The sequence below is a fragment of the Ipomoea nil genome, unplaced genomic scaffold, assembly GCF_001879475.1.
Source record: "Ipomoea nil cultivar Tokyo-kokei standard unplaced genomic scaffold, Asagao_1.1 scaffold2845, whole genome shotgun sequence".
NCBI classification, from domain to species: Eukaryota; Viridiplantae; Streptophyta; class Magnoliopsida; order Solanales; family Convolvulaceae; genus Ipomoea; species Ipomoea nil.
The window spans coordinates 6,521,518-6,541,912 of NW_017619273.1; the positions used below are offsets into that span (position 1 = coordinate 6,521,518).

The following is a 20,395-nucleotide window of genomic DNA, read 5'->3' on the forward strand; positions in this document are numbered from 1 at the left end:
CCTAGCGAGATACCTTACTGCCTGGTTTGCTAAGTGCCTCGTTTGCACCTTGTACGCCCCCCGATTTGGGGTTCCCTCAGTCTTCTAGGTAGGCTGCAGGTCCTGAGTGTGTGGGTGTGTTCCGACTGGGTACCCTACTCGGTGTTATCCATCAATCTTCATCTAACCAAAGAAAACCCTACCTCTTGCTACAACAACAAAAGAAGAAGAACCAACGCTGATGAACGCCTCTTTTCTCTTCTATGCACTGTTACCTTCTCCAACAACCAGCACCACCCGAAAATGTTGACAAACAGCGACGAGAGCCATTGCTGCACGCCCGAAGTAGAAAACTTCGATGGTCGGAGTTAGCATCGTCTGAAGGAGGGGAGACAGCAGCGATAAGCTTAGAACCCAGCCCACCTATGTTGTCTCTTCTCGCTGCAATGCCAAAGCTTGCCGCCATTATCTTTAGTCTCGACACTGACACCCAGAATTGATGGTGTTTAGCCGAAATAATGATGCACCAGTGGCATCAAAAACCAATTCCGAGGTTGCTAGCGAGGTGCGATCGAAACTAATGTCACTGCACCAATCGAAAAACTGAATGGAGGTAGGGTTCTTCTTCTACAGGACCCACTCTTCTTCTTCTTCTTCTTCTTCTTCTTCTAAATAAATTGTTGCTGCAACGAGACCGACTCGATGGGACCGACAATGAAGGTGTTAAAAGGGGTAATGAGAAAAGTCTAAAATTCCCACTCAAATAAGGGCAACTAACGGCTGAGTGACAAAATAATGTCAATGGGATTTAATTGATGAAATTTAAAACAATTAAAATATCACATTCAATCAAATTGAAAATTATGGACTAAATTGACAGTTGCAAAACAATTGAGTGACCAATACAATGATTTTCACATTAATTTTTGTCCATATAACATTTTTTTAGCTCATTTAATTTAATTACCTTATTGCAGCACTGAATCCAACACCAACCATTAACGTCCATCCCGAAATGTTCATGCTGCAAATGAACATTGAACATTAGGATAATACTATCTACATATAAAATTCTATAGCATAAGTTTACATATACTACTTCTGTCATTTCGTAATTATTAATATTTATCAAATACTTGTAAATTGATAGAGTTTATTAAGAATGAATCTACTATTTCCTTACACTAGGTGTAAAATTGTGGGCAAAATCTCTCATGAGACCGTCTCACGGATTCTAATATGTGAAATCGGTCAGGTTTTCATAAGTATTACCATTTTTTTTTTATATATATAACTCTTCAACCCCTAATATTATTACGCATTGATTGTAGGACTTTAGGTAACCTCTAATTTTTAGTACTATATTTTTCAAAACTGATTTTTACAAAAGTCCTAAACCAGTTGAAATTAGAAAAATAACAAAAGAAAAATATGAAGAGATAAAAATGCCCTTACTAAAAATATGAAAATTCACGAAAAAGACTAAAAGTGTCAAAAATAATAATTTGAGATATTGAAGGACAAAAACAATAGTTAGAGACTAAATTTGGAATTGTTGCCAAAAGACAATGGACCTCTGGTGGAATTAACTCATTATATTAATTATACAAATTTAAATTTAATATTTTTAATCTATGAAAAACATATCTAACCTAATATAATTTAAAAAATTCCAACTATATTATTATATTGTATATTTTAACATCTTTTTATTTCTCTATTTTTTTTTGTTTAAATAATATAATTTATAATTATGTGCATCATATATGTAAAACAGTAATTTTCATTCTTCCAAAAAGCTGAACCCCAACCCTAAGGGCCCCCCACACCCCGGCCCGACAGAGCATTTGGGATGATGTAAATCATGGTGACTCAACTGAACATCACAGAGGCTAGACCGGTGCTCACTGCGCACAAGGAACCCCCCTCACTTTGAGAGGTTGCTCGCACACTGCCGCTGGTGAGACTCGATCCCTGGTCATTCTTCCAAAGTTTCACCTCTATGACCAATTGAGCTACCCATGCGGGCAAAACAGTAATTTTCATTGTATCACGGGAGGTAAAATAATCATAAAGAAAGCATCTTTCTAAAATGGGAAAAAAGCATAAAAACTCACCATATAGAAGTTCCATCGACTGAAACTTCTGCGTTCTTGGTGTATCCAGCAATAAGAATAAGCGCCACAAAGTACCACAATTCTAAGCTGCACAAATCCACAAAATATTGTGATTAGGGGACGGAAACATTCAAATCATAAAAAAAAAAAAATCGTGGAGAAATGATCAAATAGACTTTCTAATTATTGCAAAAACAATAAATAGGTACTCTAACTTTAAAGAGTTTTAATTAGACTTTTAAACTTATTTATTTTAAAAATTGCAATCAAGTCATTTTAATCATACCAATAATTATAAGAAGTTATCGATAAGAAAAAATTAATGACATGAAATTTTTTATCTTACATGGTTGCTTATTTTATTGAAATGTCATCCACATTATATATCCATAATAATAATAATAATAATAATAATAATAATAATAATAATAATAATAATAATAATAATAATAATAATAATAATTCACATGATTCATCAATGGTTGATGGTTTTAGTAAAAAAAAATGTAGGGTTAATTTCATAATTTTTTAAAAAAATTTTAATAACAAAATTTATTTTATAATTATTGCAAACTTGAAAGTTTAGTACAACAATAGTAAGATCCTAATCTTTGATTTTTCAAAATGGAGGGTGTAGATGTGTCCACACTTTAAAAACGGGAGGTGTTCTCACATGAACCCTCCCCTATATATATATAGGGGTAGGATCAATTGAGAACAAGGTCTTCATGTAAAAAGCTATGATTGATCTCACCCGTCCATTATGGTTCATCAATGGTTGAGAGTTTTAGTAAAAAATATATATATAAGGTCAATTTTATAATTATTGAAAATTTTTACGAACGAATTGAAGTTTATTTTATAATTATTTTAAGTTCGAATTACTTATAAAAATGTCGTAGCGCTTTTTACTATATGGATGGCAATGTGACGTACCCCTTCCATACTAGGGATCCCCGTCCCCGTCGGGGATGGGGACTGAAATTTTTGAAATTCCCCGACGGGGACGGGATACCCCGCCCCGCCCTGCCCCGTCCCCGATTAATTTTTTATAATTAAACTTTAGTTTTTAAAATTAAAAATTACAATAATTAAAAATTTTGACTAGGAGTTGACATTCTCCGTCCCCGCTTAATTCCCCGCGGGGGCGCGAATGGGACTATTGGGTTGGGGTTTCGGGGATAGGGAATAATGGAGCACCTGAGTATTGAAGCATGTGCTCCATCTCAACTAAAAGACTAATCTGATAGTTGGATTGCACATTAATGGCTATATGCTCAACATACGCGCACAAATTAAGAAATTAAAACAAGAATGAATGAATATTAAACTTACCAAAACATGACTCCTGATGCAAGAGATAGGCGAACAAAGCCCGTGAGATTCTGAAAGGCCCTTTGGGAAAATCCTTTCCAAGCATCACCACACGCCCCAGAGACAACATACACAAATTGCGCCACCGCCATGAACCACCATGTGGTGTTCAGCACCACCGCTCCGCCCGGCAGCCCCCACCGCAACTTGAGCATAAAAAGCCAGCTGAACAAGACGTGGCCGACCAAAGCCACGTCGGAAACACTGGCCATCACATAAATCTTGCTTTGTGATTGCAAGAACCTTTGGATAGGAAAAGTGAAAACGTAGGCGAAGAGTTGCGGAATCATCCACACGGCGAACGTGCCGACGGCTTTGGAAATATGGGGGTTCTGGTGAAGAAGTTTGAGAATTGGGGTGGAGAATATGTATAGTGTTGTTAAGGGTATGGCTGTGGCATTGAGAATAATCCATGACCTTTGCAGGTAAACACCAAGCATTTCTAGTTTTTTTGCTCCAAATGCTTGCCCACAAAGTGTTTCTAGTGCACTTCCCATTCCATACTGTCAACATGTAATACTTTATTTGGTTAAATTTTTGTGAATTTGAGTCATTGATATCTCTTTTTTCTTTCCAACCAATGCGAAATTGAAATACAGGGGATATGAGATTCAGGATTCTAATTCAATGAAAATTAGGAAGGTTACAAAGGCTGATTTTATTATCAGTTTTAATGTCATGATTAAATATTATTTAATTTTTCAACTCCTATATAAGCCTTGGATGAGCACGAAAATTTTCGCAAGACATACAACCTACATTTTGTTTTCTCTAGAAACCATGCTCATCTTCTTTCTGTTCAAATTTTTAGAATAAATGACAATTAAAGTAAGTATTTTGTGGTACAAATATATGCGGGGTCCACTTTTGATTTTGGTTTGGTCAAACTGAATTTACACTCTTTGTAGTGAAGCAAAGAAATTGATATATTGTACACTCAAAATGAATAATAGGTGAATGAACCTATAAGAGAAATAAAAAATTACTAAAGGTTGAAGTGCTTTTGTAGCACTTACGAATAGTACCAATTTATTAGGACTCACGAAGGATAGATTAAGCATTCACGAATAGTGCTTACTCAAGCACTTTGGTGCTTTAATCTTAAGGTGGCGTCATTAGCACCTAATTAAAGCTTTGAAAGCTTTAGTGCTAATTGCAGCACTTACGTGAGGTGCTATGAAGCACCAAGCAAGGTGCTAATTAAGCACTTTAAAGTGCTAAGAAATTAGCACCTTAATTACGAATGGTGGCAGTAGCACCAAATGGTGCTCTGACCATTATGACAATGATTGTGACTATTCGGATTATTTTTGGACCAATAGACTTTTTGATCACTTAGATATTTTTAAATAGATTATTATGGTCCGTACAAATTAATTCTACTTAATTTTGTAACTGTAAATATTCTTTCGATAATAAATATGACCGTTTCAAACGTTTTTATTCAATTATTAAATTGAATTTATGTGTCATTCATGTGTGTGTCAACTTATTCACCACCTACATTTCCTTCTTCCTATGTTTAAAGCCAAGTGATAATTCGTCGGGTTTATTCGTTTGAATGCATGCTCAAATGTTAAACCGTAACTTAGATTGTTTTATCCTTGAGAAACCTAGACTACAATTAATGTTCCTATCACCTTTGGAAGGTAGCAAATAATTTTAAGGGTATCGTGGATATAACACGACGGAAGCTAACCTAACCCTATCTCCCTTCAATTTTGTGCTTGTTATTTTTGAAAAAATAATCATTTTCGTAAGATTATATTCCTAACAATATTTAATTTATATTAACGTATTTTCAATTATAAAATAATGAAATTCATAGATATTTACTCTCTCCCTCTCTCCCTCTCTCTCTCTCTCTCTCTCTCTATATATATATATATATATATATATATATATATATATATATATATATATTAATTTAATTTAATTACTATTTTGTAGAGTGAAAGAGTTGTACTAAATGGACTCTCAAGTTCTACTCATTCACTTTTACTCTATAACATAACAAATAATGATATATTATCTTCATTTTGTGGGTTCCAATAAAGATGTCTATATCAAAAATTTGTGTGAGGTAATAAAAGGTGGAAGTAGATTTTAATAAGAGTTCAAGTAATATTTTTTCAGTGACCAAAGTAATAGATTGGAACAATTTACTAATCATATATGGACAAAAATAATGGATATATACCATGATGCCGAATGCAAAGCCAGCAATAAGATTGTTTTCAACGGCAACCGCTGCAAGTTGAATGTTTCCGACATGACCGGCAAACACCTGAGTGATGGCACCGATGGAGTATTGGGAAGCAATTGTGAATATGGCCGGCGCGGCGAGATACCAAAGCTTCTTCGATTCGGAATAGAATTCTCTAATGAATTCCTTTACCTTCTTAATCTGTCGGATATCACCTGCATCTGCATCAAATGAATATACAGAACTCATATTCTAAGATATTTGTGTGTTTTTGTCAATTGATCATTTAATGGGTTTCTTCACAAGTAAGATAGCCTATATATAAGCTTCCTCGCAAGTCCTAATCCTTATTATTGCTTTGTACTCTTTTTGTCATAATGCTAGTACACACACTTCTTCAAAGTTAGCATTTTGGAAAAAGTGTAATTTATGTCTTCCATAATATGTCAATTATTAATGTCACTCTTGAATTATTAGTGGTGTAATGTTGCCCTCAATTTTCAAAACCGTACATATATTGCCCTTCCCGTACCGTACGAGAGGAAAAATTGAGGGGCAACATTTACACTACGGGCCGGGGAGGGCAATATATGTACTGTTTTGAAAATTGAGGAGCAACATTTACCCCACTAATAATTCAGAAGTGACATTGATAATTGACATATTATGGAGGGCATAGATTACAATTTCTCCTAGCATTTTTGTTCAAAATAAGATTTGGACTATTAAAAATTAGGTAAATATATTTGCTGTTATTGTGCTTGCTAATTCATCTTTCCATTTTGTATCATATCATCTAAAGTGCTTTTTCATTGCAAGCTTATTCACAAGTGTTATCATTGTTGATGTTGACAATCAACTTGGATTTGATAACTTAGAGAATCCCTGATTTTTTTTCATGGGTTTTTAAGTGATATTTAAGAATGAGAAAAGATGATAATAAAAAAGGGAGAAAAAGAAAAAAGGAAAACAAATATAGCTGTTATGCATTAGAATACGTGTTCAGTAGGCGCGTGCTATGCATGCGCCTACTGGGCACGCTTCATGCGCTCTACGCGTAATAATACCTTTGTTGTTTTCGCTTTTCTCTTACATTCTGGGTCCCACAAAAATACATGAATAGCAGGAGAAAAAATTCAAAAAAAAAAAAAATCAATCTTCCCATCAATGAAAAAAAAATCAATCTTCCCATCAACTGTTGATTTTATATGATACCATCTTGACTAATATTTTTTTAATGAAATACTGATAAAAATAAATTATTTGTTAAATATAAAGAAATGAAATATTTTTGAGGAAAAATATAATATTCAACATTGTAAATGTTACTTATGAGAAAAAGTCCAATATTAATTATTGATAAATTGATCGGTTGTTATTTATGAGAAAAAGTGTAATACTTATGAGAAAAATGTGATAGTTTTGATGAAAAATGTAATACTTTTGAATCAAAATATAATATTAAGGATTGTTAAGTTACTTATGAGAAAAATTATATTACTTATAAGATAAAATATACAGAGTAATATTTATAAAAAAAAAATATAGGCTCTGTTTGGTAAAATAGTTAGCTTATCTATTAATTTTGACTTATGTGATCACTATTAATTGTTGGACTTGGTTAAAAAATAATATAAATGTTTGGTTAATTAGCTTTTTGTAACTTTAAAATGCTAAAATTCAAAAAGTTGCGCAAAGTAACTTTTTCAATTAGTTTTTGATAAAAGAAATTATACAAAACAACTATCAACTATCAACTAATGTAAACCTCCTGGCGGCTTTCACAATTTATGAATTTTGGCGAAGGAGTTTGAGGATTGGGGTGGTTGAGATGTATAGTGATGTGAAGGGGATGACTATGATTGTGAGAATAATCACGTGAGCGAAGAATTCCGGGATCATATAAAATGTAAACGTTCCGCCGGCTTTCGCAATTTGCGGATTTTGGCGAATGAGTTTGAGAATTGGGGTGGTTAAGATGTATATTGATGTGAAGGGGATGACTATGACTGTGAGAATAATCCATGACCTTTGCATGTAATTGCCTAGCATTTCTACTTTCTTTGCTCCAACTGCTTGTCCAGAAAGGGTTTCCGTGCATTTCCCATTCCATACTGCAACCAAGTTTGATAATAGAAAAACTATTAAAATCTTTATAAAGTTTTCTCAAATTTCCTTACACTAAATTTTCATATACACTTATCTTAATTTGTAGGGTAACACTTAGACCCGTCAATCCGTGGAACGGGTCAAATATTTGATAAATGGGTCAATTTTTTTTATTTATTTATTATTTTTTTTTTAACCTCATTAATGAAAAATCTGACCTATCTCACGGATTGTGACCCGTGAGATGATCTCACACAAGTTTTTGCCTAATTTGTAATGAGGAATTGTTAGCTTTGTTTTAGATTTATAAACATGTATCTACTTGTCTTCAACTTCTCAATTTGCTTGTTAGAAAATTGATTTTTTATTTCTAAATAATCAATTTATGGTGATATTACAAATTTAAATATGTTTGGTTGCAAATTTCTCAAGTAGTTTAATATATAACTAGCCACAGTAATACTAGGATAAAATGAGGACATCTTAAAAAAAAAAAAAAAAATGGACTGTCACCTATAAATGTAAGATCAAAAATCAAAATAACTCTAAAGAGAAAATTTGTAAATGGTAATAATTAATGAAAAAATTTGTAAATAGTAATAATTAATGAATTGAGTCTACAATACGAGTATAATTAATGAACTAAAATGGTCAATTTCTCTGAAATCTAATAATATCAAATAGTACATGTGGAATATTTACTAGATTAAGTTCCTTTGTGCTCGTACATAAATTTGATAAAAGTTTTGTAATATATATAGATTTCAAAATTTTAAATATGCTAATAGCTAGCAGGCGGAATATATGTTAAATATATGTTAGTAATTGGGTGAATAAAGGACACATATATACATACCAATATCTCAAAAGCAAAGCCGGCAATAAGATTGTTTTTGACAGCGAAGGCGGCAAGTATTGGAAAACAAGAGTGCATATGGTTGGAGCGGCGAGGAGGAGCGGCGAGGTACCATAGCTTCTTCGATTCCGAATAGAATTCCCTCAAGAATTCCTTATCGTCCACGATCTGTTGGATATCACTTGCGTTTGCATCGAATGAATATACAGAACTCAAATTCTGTATTATTTGTGTTTAACTTGTGTGTTGTCAATTGATCATATAGTGTTTTTTTGTTCTGCAAGCTAGGCTATATATAAGCCGCCTAATTTGAATGATAGGATAAAGCTTTATATATAGTTGGAATCTTGCAATAACCTGGAGGCCATAATGGAGATAGTGGCATCGGAGATAGTCCGCTCAGAAGAAATCCGGCAGAGCTATTCTGGAATATTATTCAGTAGGAGAATATAGAATATATACATATATAGGTAGAGATCAGATGTCTTATTACAAGTAAACTATAGCTATGCTAGTAGAGTCCTAATAGAGATAATGAAAACCTATCACCATGGCAGGGAAGGGGTGCTCATAGCTTCTAGGAAAAGTATTTTCAATTTTTTCTCTATGGAATGATAATAATGATAAAGCTAGGAAAGAAGTTTGGAACATTATATATTGGGGCCTTTTATATAAGATATAATTATTTGCAAAATTAATTACAGAGAATTAGCCCCTCAATTGTTTTACTTTTGAAAATTTAGTCCCTATCAATTGATTTGAACACATCTAACTCTTTAATTGTTCATTTGGTCCCTCATATTATATAATTAGAATTTTTTTTAATAATTTATATAATTTATTTATTCAAAATTAAAAATATTTTTTTTATAAATAAATACATAAATTATATATATATATATATATATATATATATATAAAAACAGCCACCGGCTGTCCACGCCGGAGAGCCGATGGCTGTTTTCTTCACGGAGACGGCCATGACCGTCTTTTAGATCTGGAACGAGGGCTACGGTCATGGCCGCCACCCCCGTTTTCTAGACGGAGGGGACTGGAACAAGGGCGGCAGCCATGGCCGTAGCCCTCGTTCTAGATCTAGAAGACAGCCACGGTCGTCCTGTCGGACAGCCGGTGACTTTTTTTTTTTTTTTTTAAATAAAATTTTTTTTATATTATGTATTTATTTATAATAAAAAAATTTTAATTTTGAATAAATAAATTATATCAATTATTAAAAACAATTCTAATTATATAACACGAGGGACCAAATGTGCTACATTATGAATAATTAAAGGGTTAGATTTGCTCAAATCAATTGACAGGGACTAGATTTTCAAAAATCAAACAATTGAGGGACCAAAAATGCTGTTTTCCTTAATTATATAACACATAAAAAGCCACGCACAAACGAACTCTTACCAAATGTATAGCATGAGCTTGTGATGTGCAACAAATTGTTGATAATTAGTTAGCACATGTCTATCATGCATTCTTGTCATTTTAAAGAAAATTTAATTTTTTTTAAAATAAAAATATTGAAACTGATGGAAACAAATGTCAAAGTAACGGTGTTAATTTTAAATTTTAATCTTATCGAATACTGAAGCACATAAAATGAACTATCAAAATAAAAGTAAATATATTAAATTATTAAACAAAATGTTTATTGTAAAAAACTCCTTTTATTTACATTGATCTGTTTGTATGCAATTAATTATAAGCCATTTTTTTTTTATTTTTATAATAAGTTAGTACATTCAACCAATTCATGACACCCAATGATAATTATAACTCTGTAAGCATTGAAAATTTAAATAATATTGTTGGACCGTGGTGGGTAATTGATTGCTAAATTAATTACTTTAATTGAGTTAATTGGAATAATATTTATTTAATTGGGTTAATTAAATGGCCCATTAAATAAGTAATTGGTTTGATTACTTAATTAAATGTAATTGAATGTTGGATTATTCGGCCCAAGTTGGTGGAATATTTAATTGATTCGGACCAGACTGCTTGGATGAATTGGGTTGCCTAATTAGCGGGTTTGACTTGGTCTTGGCCCACCAAAATTATACGTGGATTATATAATTTTGAGAAAATTGGGTTATTTGGTATTATTTGAACTTTAATGGAATGATGAACCTGGACGCAATGGTGTCCCGATGCATTCCTTAATTTAATTAAAATAATTAAATTAAATAAGGAATTAAGAGTTGGTTGGAGATTTTCCCTCACTCTCACCACTATAAATAGTGGTTTCATTTTCAAGAATGGGGGGCTGGAAATCTGCATATCGAAGCTCTGCCGAAATCTCGTCAGGATATCGTCTGGAACACGCCCGCAGTTGTACATACGCGCTGAGGAACACGCCACTTGAACATCGGAAGCCCTTCTTTGAAGATCAAGCCGCGCTGAGGAACACGCCACTTGAACACCGGAAGCCCTTCTTTGAAGATCAAGCTGCATACTAGCCCTTCATTGAGGAACAAGTTACTAACTCCGGAGGCCCTTCAGCAAGGAACTACTCCAGTTCGGCACACTCCCGAACTCGGCATACATCCAGTTCAACATACTTTAAACTCGGCATACCTCCAACAAGGAACATGGAACAAGGAACTACTTCAAGTTCAACATACTCTGAACTCGGCACACTTCCAATTTGGCATATTCCAAATTTGGCACACATCTAATAGGCATACTTCTAGTAGAGAATCAGAGGACTTCTCATATACAGAGATTGTACCCCTTCTTGATTGATACATACTACTTGTAACCGATACTTTGAATTTTGAATATATACAATTCAAGTTTTTCGCGTTTACAAACTCATTTCAGGAGAGAAAGATTTTGGAGGAGAACAAAGCATTTTCCGGTGTTGAAATGTAACAAAATGAAATAGAACTACAACACTTATCTCTGTAGTTTAAACTTGTGACCGAATTTGTTAACTGAGACACGAATAATTTTATAAATGTACCATAATTGTCTTGAACTGAAGGCCAACTAGTGGATGTGACACATGAACTTGACGAAGATAAATTTAGAGAGTAATATAATACTGCACAACGAATCAATAAGAAAATTCTCACTTAATTGATAAATAATCGAAATTGGATTCTTTCATAATTTCATGAAACCATTGCAATCTGAGTTTACATATTAAATTAACATAAGACATCAATTCAAATGAGAAAACCAAAAACACCCTAACTACGAAGTGCTTTGAACTGGCTGTGAATCTGAATCCCCTCCCCATTTCTTTATCCTTTCTCCAGCAAGCAGAGCCTGCATGCATTTAAGCATAAATCAAAGGCTCAGTGAGCTCATCATCATGGCTGTCCAATGAGAATTCAGAAATTAAATCAGAAGCTTAATTAACAAGTTCAATAATGAAAATTTACCTCCTTCTTCCAGTTAGTTCTTATGACCATAACTGTTAGAACAATGGTTTGAACTACAGTTCCTGTTAACATTCCATACCAAATACCCTACAATCATATCATTCAATCACAATAAGCTTTCAGGTAGAGCTCTCTAGTCTATCATCATCTTATAACATTAGTTAAGTGGATAATTGCATGCACGGGCTTAACTTAATGGTTCAGTAGGCAGTATTTGGCAGAAGAGACCAAAGTTCAAATCTCGATAGCAGCAGTGTGGGAATTATGCTCAAAGTGGACAGATCCCTTGTACAGGTGCCCTGTCTGCTGAGCCATTATTGAGTCACTCTGCTCTGTCGGGCAGAAGTGTGGGCCTATATATAGTTCGAGAAATTATAACAAAAGCATATGTATATATATACTATACCTTGACACCCTTTCTAACGGCAAAGCCTAATACCAGACCAATAGGAATGCCCACAAAGTAGTAGCAAACTATGTTCACATACGCTACATAGCTTTGCCACCCTGCTCCAATGGCTACCCCTGCCAATTCAAAATGATGATAGATTATAAGGTGAATAAAAGATCAGATCAGAAGACATGACAGGAAGATATATAAGATTTTTGAACAAACCAGAGAGTGTTGGCTGAATGCTGTTAAGCATAATGGTGATTCCTAACAATGGTGTGAGATCATATACAACTTGCTGTACTGATGAGCTTTTCGAAAACAATGGCGGATATCGGCTTCTAAGGGCAATTGGAATGAGTCCCAGGATGATTCCGATGAACAAGGAAGTCGTTGTCGCCACAACTACACAAAATTTTGCTGTTCTAGGATGTCCTGCACCTAGCTCGTTCGACACCCGAATGCTGCACAGATAGATTATAGGGGTGTTTGGTAAATAGTTATATTAGGAATAATGTTCAAATTGAGCATTGAACGTAACATGAAAATACAATTAGGCCACTGAACAAAAGAAAAAAAGTGCAATTAGGTCATTGAACACTCCAAAAATGTGCAATTAGGTTATTGAACATTTCAAATGTATGCAATTTCACCGGATAGCAGGTTACCTACTTACGTGGCAGCTGAGTTGGCATTTTAAATAATTTTTAATAAATAAATAAAAAAAACGATGGGGTGGCCATCTTCCTTCGTCTCTGCATTATTAAAATTTATTAAAAATTATTAAAAGTGTCAACTCAAGCTGCTACGTATGCAGGTAACCTGCTACAGGTAAATTACATACATTTAGAGTGTTCAGTGGTCTAATTGCACTTATCCGTTCAGTGACTTAATTGCATTTTCAGGTTACGTACAATGGTCAATTTGAATCTTATTCTTAGTTACTAACTGATACTTGATTGCGTTACTGAATTTGACTAGTTGATAGCTGATTGTAGAAAGATGTTTGGTAAATTAGTTATTAGCTGATAGCTGATTCACCTTTGAAGGTACATAATCTTGATCATGATCCATAATGTGAATGGAAACCATAATTGATTTAATTTGTGCATAATCTAATAGCCATCCGTAAAAGATTAATATTTTAAAAGAAAAAAATTATTGGTACATTAACATTGTTTAATTTATTGATACCTTGTGGCTGCACAGAATCCAATACCCACCATTATCGTCCATGCTGAAATGTTCAAGCTGCGAATGAACACTATACATTAGAATATATAGTACTATTTTCACATAAAATTGTATACAAGTTTACATATAAGCTATTGTGATTTTACAAGTATTGATACAGTAGGGGGGTGGCGTGAGATCCCCCTTTCCCCCACATGAGACGAAGGCTGAGCGGGGCGGGGAAGGGGTGGCCGGCGGCACCCAGCGCTCTTTATTATTATTATTATTATTATTATTATTATTATTATTATTATTATTATTATTAAAAATGACAACTTATTATCCACATATGTAGACAATCTGATGAAATGTGGGATAATCTGCTATCTGGTGAGATTGCATATATTTGAAGTGTTCAGTAACTTGATTGCAATTTTTTTCGTTCTGTAATGGTTATGTTTAGGGGTCAATTTGAACCTTATTCCTTAAATAAATTTTACACATTCTTAATTATTTAGGAAAAAGAACACAACAATTTCTAGTTTCAAATCAAATAACGACTCTCTTACATTTCAACAAGGAACTAAATTCTTAGTTAACTCGAACATTTTCAAGTCAAAGTGCAACTAAGCATGATATATAACATTTCACTTTCTAAATTCTCATAGAAGTTCAATCTTTATTGATTATTAAACGACCTCTTAATGTGTTATATGTCAGAATTGTTGGTTCAAAATTATTATCTTTTAGTTGAAAAGTGATAAAATTTACTTTAAATATGTTATGTGATACTTTCACTATTAGCTTTTAACTAAAATATAATACTTTTAAAAATATATTATTTTAAAGTTGAAATGTAATACTCTGTACTTTTTAAAAGAACTAATTTCACTTTTGGTCCCACGACTTTAGAGGTTCTATCACATATGGAGTATTATTTTTCTAATCAATTTCATAAGCTAAGATCTCTAAGACGTCTTACACATCTGTAATTTTTAAAAACTAATCACATTTTTGTTCCTCAAATCAATTTCACGGGCTAATATCACTAAGGTAGTCTTACACATATTTGTATTATATGTATTTGTCATTAACAAGCTTCGAACCTCGGCGCAGTGTGGAAATTATGTTCAAAGTGGGCAGATCACTTGTACGCACAAGCATTTAGCCCTGTCTACTGTGTCATTGAATCACCATATGTGATTTACATTCAACCTCCCAAATGTTCTGTTAGGCCGGGGTGTGCATGACCCTTGGGGTTGAGAATTTAATCTTTTGGGACAAAAAGATTTTAACAAGACTAATCTATTAAAATCACAACATGCATCAAATTTTTTTTCATACGTTATTTACATCTAACCTTGCTCAATACATCATTTTCATTGAATCATGGGTTTCTAAAACGAAAATAAAATAACTCACCATATAGAAGCTGCATCCACTGAAATTTCTGCGTTCTTAGTGTATCCAGCAATAAGAATAAGCGCCACATAATACCACATTTCTAAGCTTCACGAATATCCAAAATATAGTAATTAGGGGAAACATTTAAGACTATGTAAAAATCATATTAATTAATAGTTAATTCTCCAGGAAAGGCGACCAAGTATGCTCATCTTCTTCTAGTGTAGAAGGCGACCAAAATGGTCGCCTTTGTCTTAGGATAGCAACCAAAATGGCCGCCTTATACTGGAGTTGAAAAAGGCTAAGCTACTCGATCGACGTTGGTCGCCTACTCTAATGACCTGCTATTACAAGTTAGTATTTTATTTTTAAGTTTTAATGCATTAAAATAACATGTTGATAGATTTAATTGCATCTTTTGAAAATTTAAGAGTTTTACAAGAGGTTCATCGGAACTCTAGTGACCTGCTATTACAAGTCAGTATCTGATTTTTAGGTTTGAATGCATCAAAATAATAGGTTGATAAGTTTAATTGCACCTTTTAAAAATTTAGGAATCTAATTGATTTTGAATGAAGTTTAAGAGTATAATTTCACCCTTTTTCCAAACAAGAATTGATACTAAAAATTTACCAAAGCATTACTCCGGATGCAAGAGATAGGCGAAGATATCCCTTAAGATTCCCAAAGGCCTTCCAAGAGAATCCATTCCAAGTTTCCCGACAAGCTCCGGAGAAAACGTAAACGAGCTGCGCCACCGCTATGAACCACCATGTGGCATTCAGCACCGCCGCTCCACCCGGCAGCCCCCACTGCAACTTGAGCATAAACAGCCAACTAAACAAGACATGTCCAACCAGAGCCACGGCTGAAATAGTAGCCAACACATAGATCTTGCTCTGTGCTTGCAAGAACTTCTGGGTAGGAAAACAAACTATGTATGCGAAGAGCTGCGGAATCATCCACAATGCGAACGTCCCGGCGGCTTTCGAAATCCGTGGGTTCTGGTGAAGAAGTTTGAGGATTGGGGTAGAGAATATGTATAATATTGTGAGGGGTAGGCCTGTGGCTATGAGAATAACCCATGATCTTTGCATGTAAATGCCAAGCATTTCTAGTCTTTTTGCTCCAAATGCTTGCCCACAAAGTGTTTGTAGTGCACTTCCCATTCCATACTGCCAAAAAGTTCGATAAATAGCGAATTATATTAGAAGATTGGTGTAATTTTTTTGAGATGAGGAATGCTAAAGGTAATAGTGTTTCATATTAGATGATTGTTTTCATTTAGTCTAAACATTTACTTTACTCACCAGTTCATAAATTTCTCAAGACAATTTAAAACTTCAAAGTTAATTATGTTGGGTTTATGATTAACGGGTAGTCGACGCGGGCCAACACTACCATTAATATAAGATAAGCATTGAGAAAAATTGATAGAACAATATAATCAAGGGTAAGCACTTTATTATGAGAAATTGGATCCGTTTTAACCTTTACGAGTGGATATTTATACCGAGAGAGACTCAAGAGTCCTAAAAAGAAGTTCAATGTTGAGTTGCCCCATGTTAGAAATCCTTATTACATTAAGGATAGGTAACTCAGTCCTATTACGCCACGAATTAGCCCAAGATGTCTCGCTCCTGCCAGTGTTAGGGTATGGACCGTGGGCCCCACCTCACCTATATAGTCCGATGGCTTATTGTGGCATGACCATTTTTAGCATTTATTAACAAAATAGTTTAAATATCGTTAAATACAATGACATTTTGGTCTTCATTATGGAGTTTTTTTTTTAAAAAAAAAAACATAAAAATATAGTTGTTTTACCTACTTTAATTTGTATTAAAAAAAAAGATTGAAATATTTTTATATTTAACGACATTTCAACGATTTTGTTGATGGAGGACTAAAAATGATCATGCCACAATAATACTAAGACCAAATAAAGATGTTTTCATAAAAAATGACTAAAAGTTTGACTATCACATATAAATCTATAACCAAAAATAGAATCAACTCTATTTTTTACTTAAAATATAATATTTTTTTTATAAATTAACAAATATTACATTTTTAGTTAAAATATTATTTTGATATTTAAAAGTATTTGTAAAAATTTAATACTTATTAACTTATAAAAATCATATTTTTATTAAAAAATATTACATATTTGAACTTTGGAGCTAATAAACATATGCAAATACTTTCTCCTTACTAAATTATTGGTGGGACAATCTTACACAACATTCACCTTTAGTTATACAATTTACAAGCCCCCCACCCCTCCCCCCACCCCACCCCTCTCACCGAAAAAAAAAAAAAAAAAAAAAAAGAAAAAAAAGTGGGAAGAGAAAAAGGAAGACTTGGTGAAGTTGACTGGTGACCCCACTTTTCAGTTTTTATATAATTGAGCTAAAAGACAAAAGAGGGTAGGACATATTGGGATATTGATCACAGAAAAGGGGCCCGCGAGACTGCTGCACTTGAGATATGCTTCATTCATTTAATAGTTTTTCATTTTTTTTTTTTGAAATATCATTTTGTTAGTTTTAATGATTGTTAGCATCACTGAAAATAATTTTTAAGAAAAATGTAATTTTCCACTCTAATTTTTTCTTAATATTTTTCCTCATAATGCGATCTATAATTATTGAGTGTTATGAATTAACTTATCCCATTTACTTTTAATTAAACATTATACTAACCAATTAGGTAGTTTCATGTCCAGAGAAAAATATGGAAGAAAATTCTAATTTTAATTGTTAAGAGAATGCATATCATTTGTATACTAAAACATTAATACTAAAGTAATATTTATCACTTTCATACCACAAAAAAAAAAAAAAAACTAATACTTTTAAATTAATATTTATCACTTTTCCCTGCCAAAAACTAATACTTTAAAAGTAATTACTTTTATACAAAAAATTTATACTTTTAATGTGATACACTAATACTTTTACATTATTACTTAGTACTTTTTATTTACCAAAATTTAATACTTTAATTATTATTCTTTAAAAAGTTCAAGATAGGTGCTTATACTTGGCAAATTATGCCGTGGAACCGTATCCATGTTACAAGGTGGATATGGTTCTAAAACTGTTCATAAGTATGAATATATAATTCAAAAATTATGAACATATAATTCTATAATTATAAACATAGAGTTGTGAACATAATTATGAACATATAGTTCTGTAATTATGAATATAGAGATTCAATAATTGTGAATATGAAGTTCAAAAATTTTGAATATATAGTCTTATAATTATGAACATATAGTTCAGTAACTATTAACATAGAGTTATGTAATTGTGAATATAAAGTTCAATAATTATGAATATGAAGTTCAAAAATTATGAATATATAACTTTATAATTATGAACATATAATTCAGTAATTATGAACAAAACCGTGTCCACCTTGCCAGTCACTACAGTTTTATCAAGTCATCACAATTGCTTCTTTATCGAAACATTACTATAAATAAATTCATAAACTTATACTACTATATGTTTATCAATTTACTGCTCCTCTAAATCCATCAAGTCAGTACTACATGCACATTAAACCGCTATTACACGTTCATTAATTAACAGTATTGACACGAAGGTCTCACTTTCCTGTCAAATTACAGTTCTTCCATTCCAATAACCAGATGAAAAATGATTTACGAATGATTTATGGCAAAAATTAGCATCTAATGAGGGGATACATACCAAGATGGCGAAGGCAAAGCCAGAAATAAGATTGATTTCCACGGCAACAGCTGCGAGTTGAATGTCTCCGACATGGCCGGCAAAGATCTGAGTGACGGCACTGACGGAGTATTGGAAAACAAGAGTGCATATGGCCGGAGCCGCGAGATACCATAGCTTCTTCGATTCCGAACAGAATTCTCTCAAGAATTCCTTCGCGTCCTTAGTCTGCTGGATATCACCTGCATCTGCATCGAATGAATATGCAGAACTCATATTCTGTATCCTCTGTGTGTGTGTTGTCGTCAATGGATTAAGATTAGATTTTATTCATAAGCAAGCTAGCTTATGTTTAAGCCTTCTAATCCTTATGAGATCGAGGAGGTTTAAATTAGAAGCAAAGCTTTTATAGCTATAGTGACAGGAGCTGTGACATGAGACTTTCAATCCTTATAACATGGACTAGGGTTGACAGGGAACAAATAAAATCAAAATACGTTGCACAATTCACAACATCGGATTGCACAACTCACACCACTGGGTTGCACAATTAATACAATCTTGCCTCTAGGTGAACCGGGAACAAATAAAATCAAAAGACATTGCATATAACCCACACACGGTGGGTTGTACAATCTACAACAACGGATTGCACAACTCACACCATTGGGTTGCATAATCATATTATCTAGAATGCATATATAAATAAATAAATAACCATGTGTGTGTATATATATATATAGACAATGTTATACTCACCAAAAAACAAGTGAAGAAAATAAAAAATATTTGAGTCACCGTGATTTATATCTTTTCACATGCTCGGTCGGAGTGTGGGGGTCTTGGGGTTGGGGATTCAGGCTTTTGGGACAAAAAAATAAAAAATATTGGTCACTTTTTAAGGACAAAAACTCGATCAGTGAATTGTGGCTCAAATTCGTAGCAAGAATGCTCCACAAAAATAGAGAACAAATTAAGAAAATTTTGAAAAAAAAAAATACACTACTATTCCTATTTAAAAATAAAGATGAATACATGTGATCTTATGAAATCAAATCACACAAAATTAATTTACATTTCTTACATGGTGATTAATTCTTATTTGATCATAATTATATATATATATATATATATATATATATATATATATATATATATATATATATATATATATATATATATATATAATACTCCGTAATAGTTAAAGGGTAAAGTTGTAAATTTTTAATTAGCTAATGATATGCGTTTATTGTGCTCGATAAAGTAGCTTCTTTCTTCTTCTTTTTTCAATTTTCAAAAAAAAAAAAAAAAAAAAAAGTAGCTTTTTCAAAAGCTATATGGAAAGCTTGAATTTGATAGATGAATGTTCATTAATATATTGTTGACCCCTTGACCTGATTGCCTACAAAGGCGAGTCTAAAGAGATTTTTGGGTAACGATGTCAGCAACAAGTTATACGAATACATCATCATGATGTGGTAAGGGGAGCAGAAAACGATAAAGTATTTATGACACGTATAGTTTACGGAATGAATTTGGAGGGAATATAAATGTTATTCCTTAGAGAATAGAATATGTAAGGAATAAAATTATTTTTGTATTTTTGTACGCATATATTTTATTAAAATTTTAATTATAAAAATTTATGGTAATTTTAAAATATGATATGGGGCCTTCATTT

At 32.8% G+C, this 20,395-nt stretch overlaps 1 protein-coding gene across 8 annotated transcripts in view; it reads right to left on the reverse strand.

The window, feature by feature from the left end:
* The window catches only part of LOC109160144 (protein DETOXIFICATION 29), a 38,145-nt gene extending 18,975 nt beyond the window's left edge, over positions 1-19,170 (reverse strand). Inside the window, exons 1-9 of one of the 8 annotated variants that reach the window (XM_019308329.1) lie at positions 19,032-19,166; positions 18,736-18,993; positions 15,647-16,188; positions 15,032-15,118; positions 13,631-13,687; positions 12,662-12,900; positions 12,452-12,570; positions 12,046-12,132; positions 11,790-11,929 (exon numbers count right to left, since the gene is read on the reverse strand). In XM_019308329.1, the coding sequence (XP_019163874.1) occupies positions 11,855-11,929; positions 12,046-12,132; positions 12,452-12,570; positions 12,662-12,900; positions 13,631-13,687; positions 15,032-15,118; positions 15,647-16,188; positions 18,736-18,990 (1,461 nt within the window). In that variant the 5' untranslated portion in view covers positions 18,991-18,993; positions 19,032-19,166 and the 3' untranslated portion in view covers positions 11,790-11,854. Of the gene's footprint in view, positions 1-946; positions 1,004-2,096; positions 2,184-3,431; positions 3,974-5,670; positions 5,993-11,789; positions 11,930-12,045; positions 12,133-12,451; positions 12,571-12,661; positions 12,901-13,630; positions 13,688-15,031; positions 15,119-15,646; positions 16,189-18,735 lie in introns of those variants that run through there. The other 7 variants (XM_019308328.1, XM_019308327.1, XM_019308332.1 and 4 more) reach the window with 7 other exon arrangements.
* Positions 19,171-20,395: the final 1,225 nt, after the last annotated feature.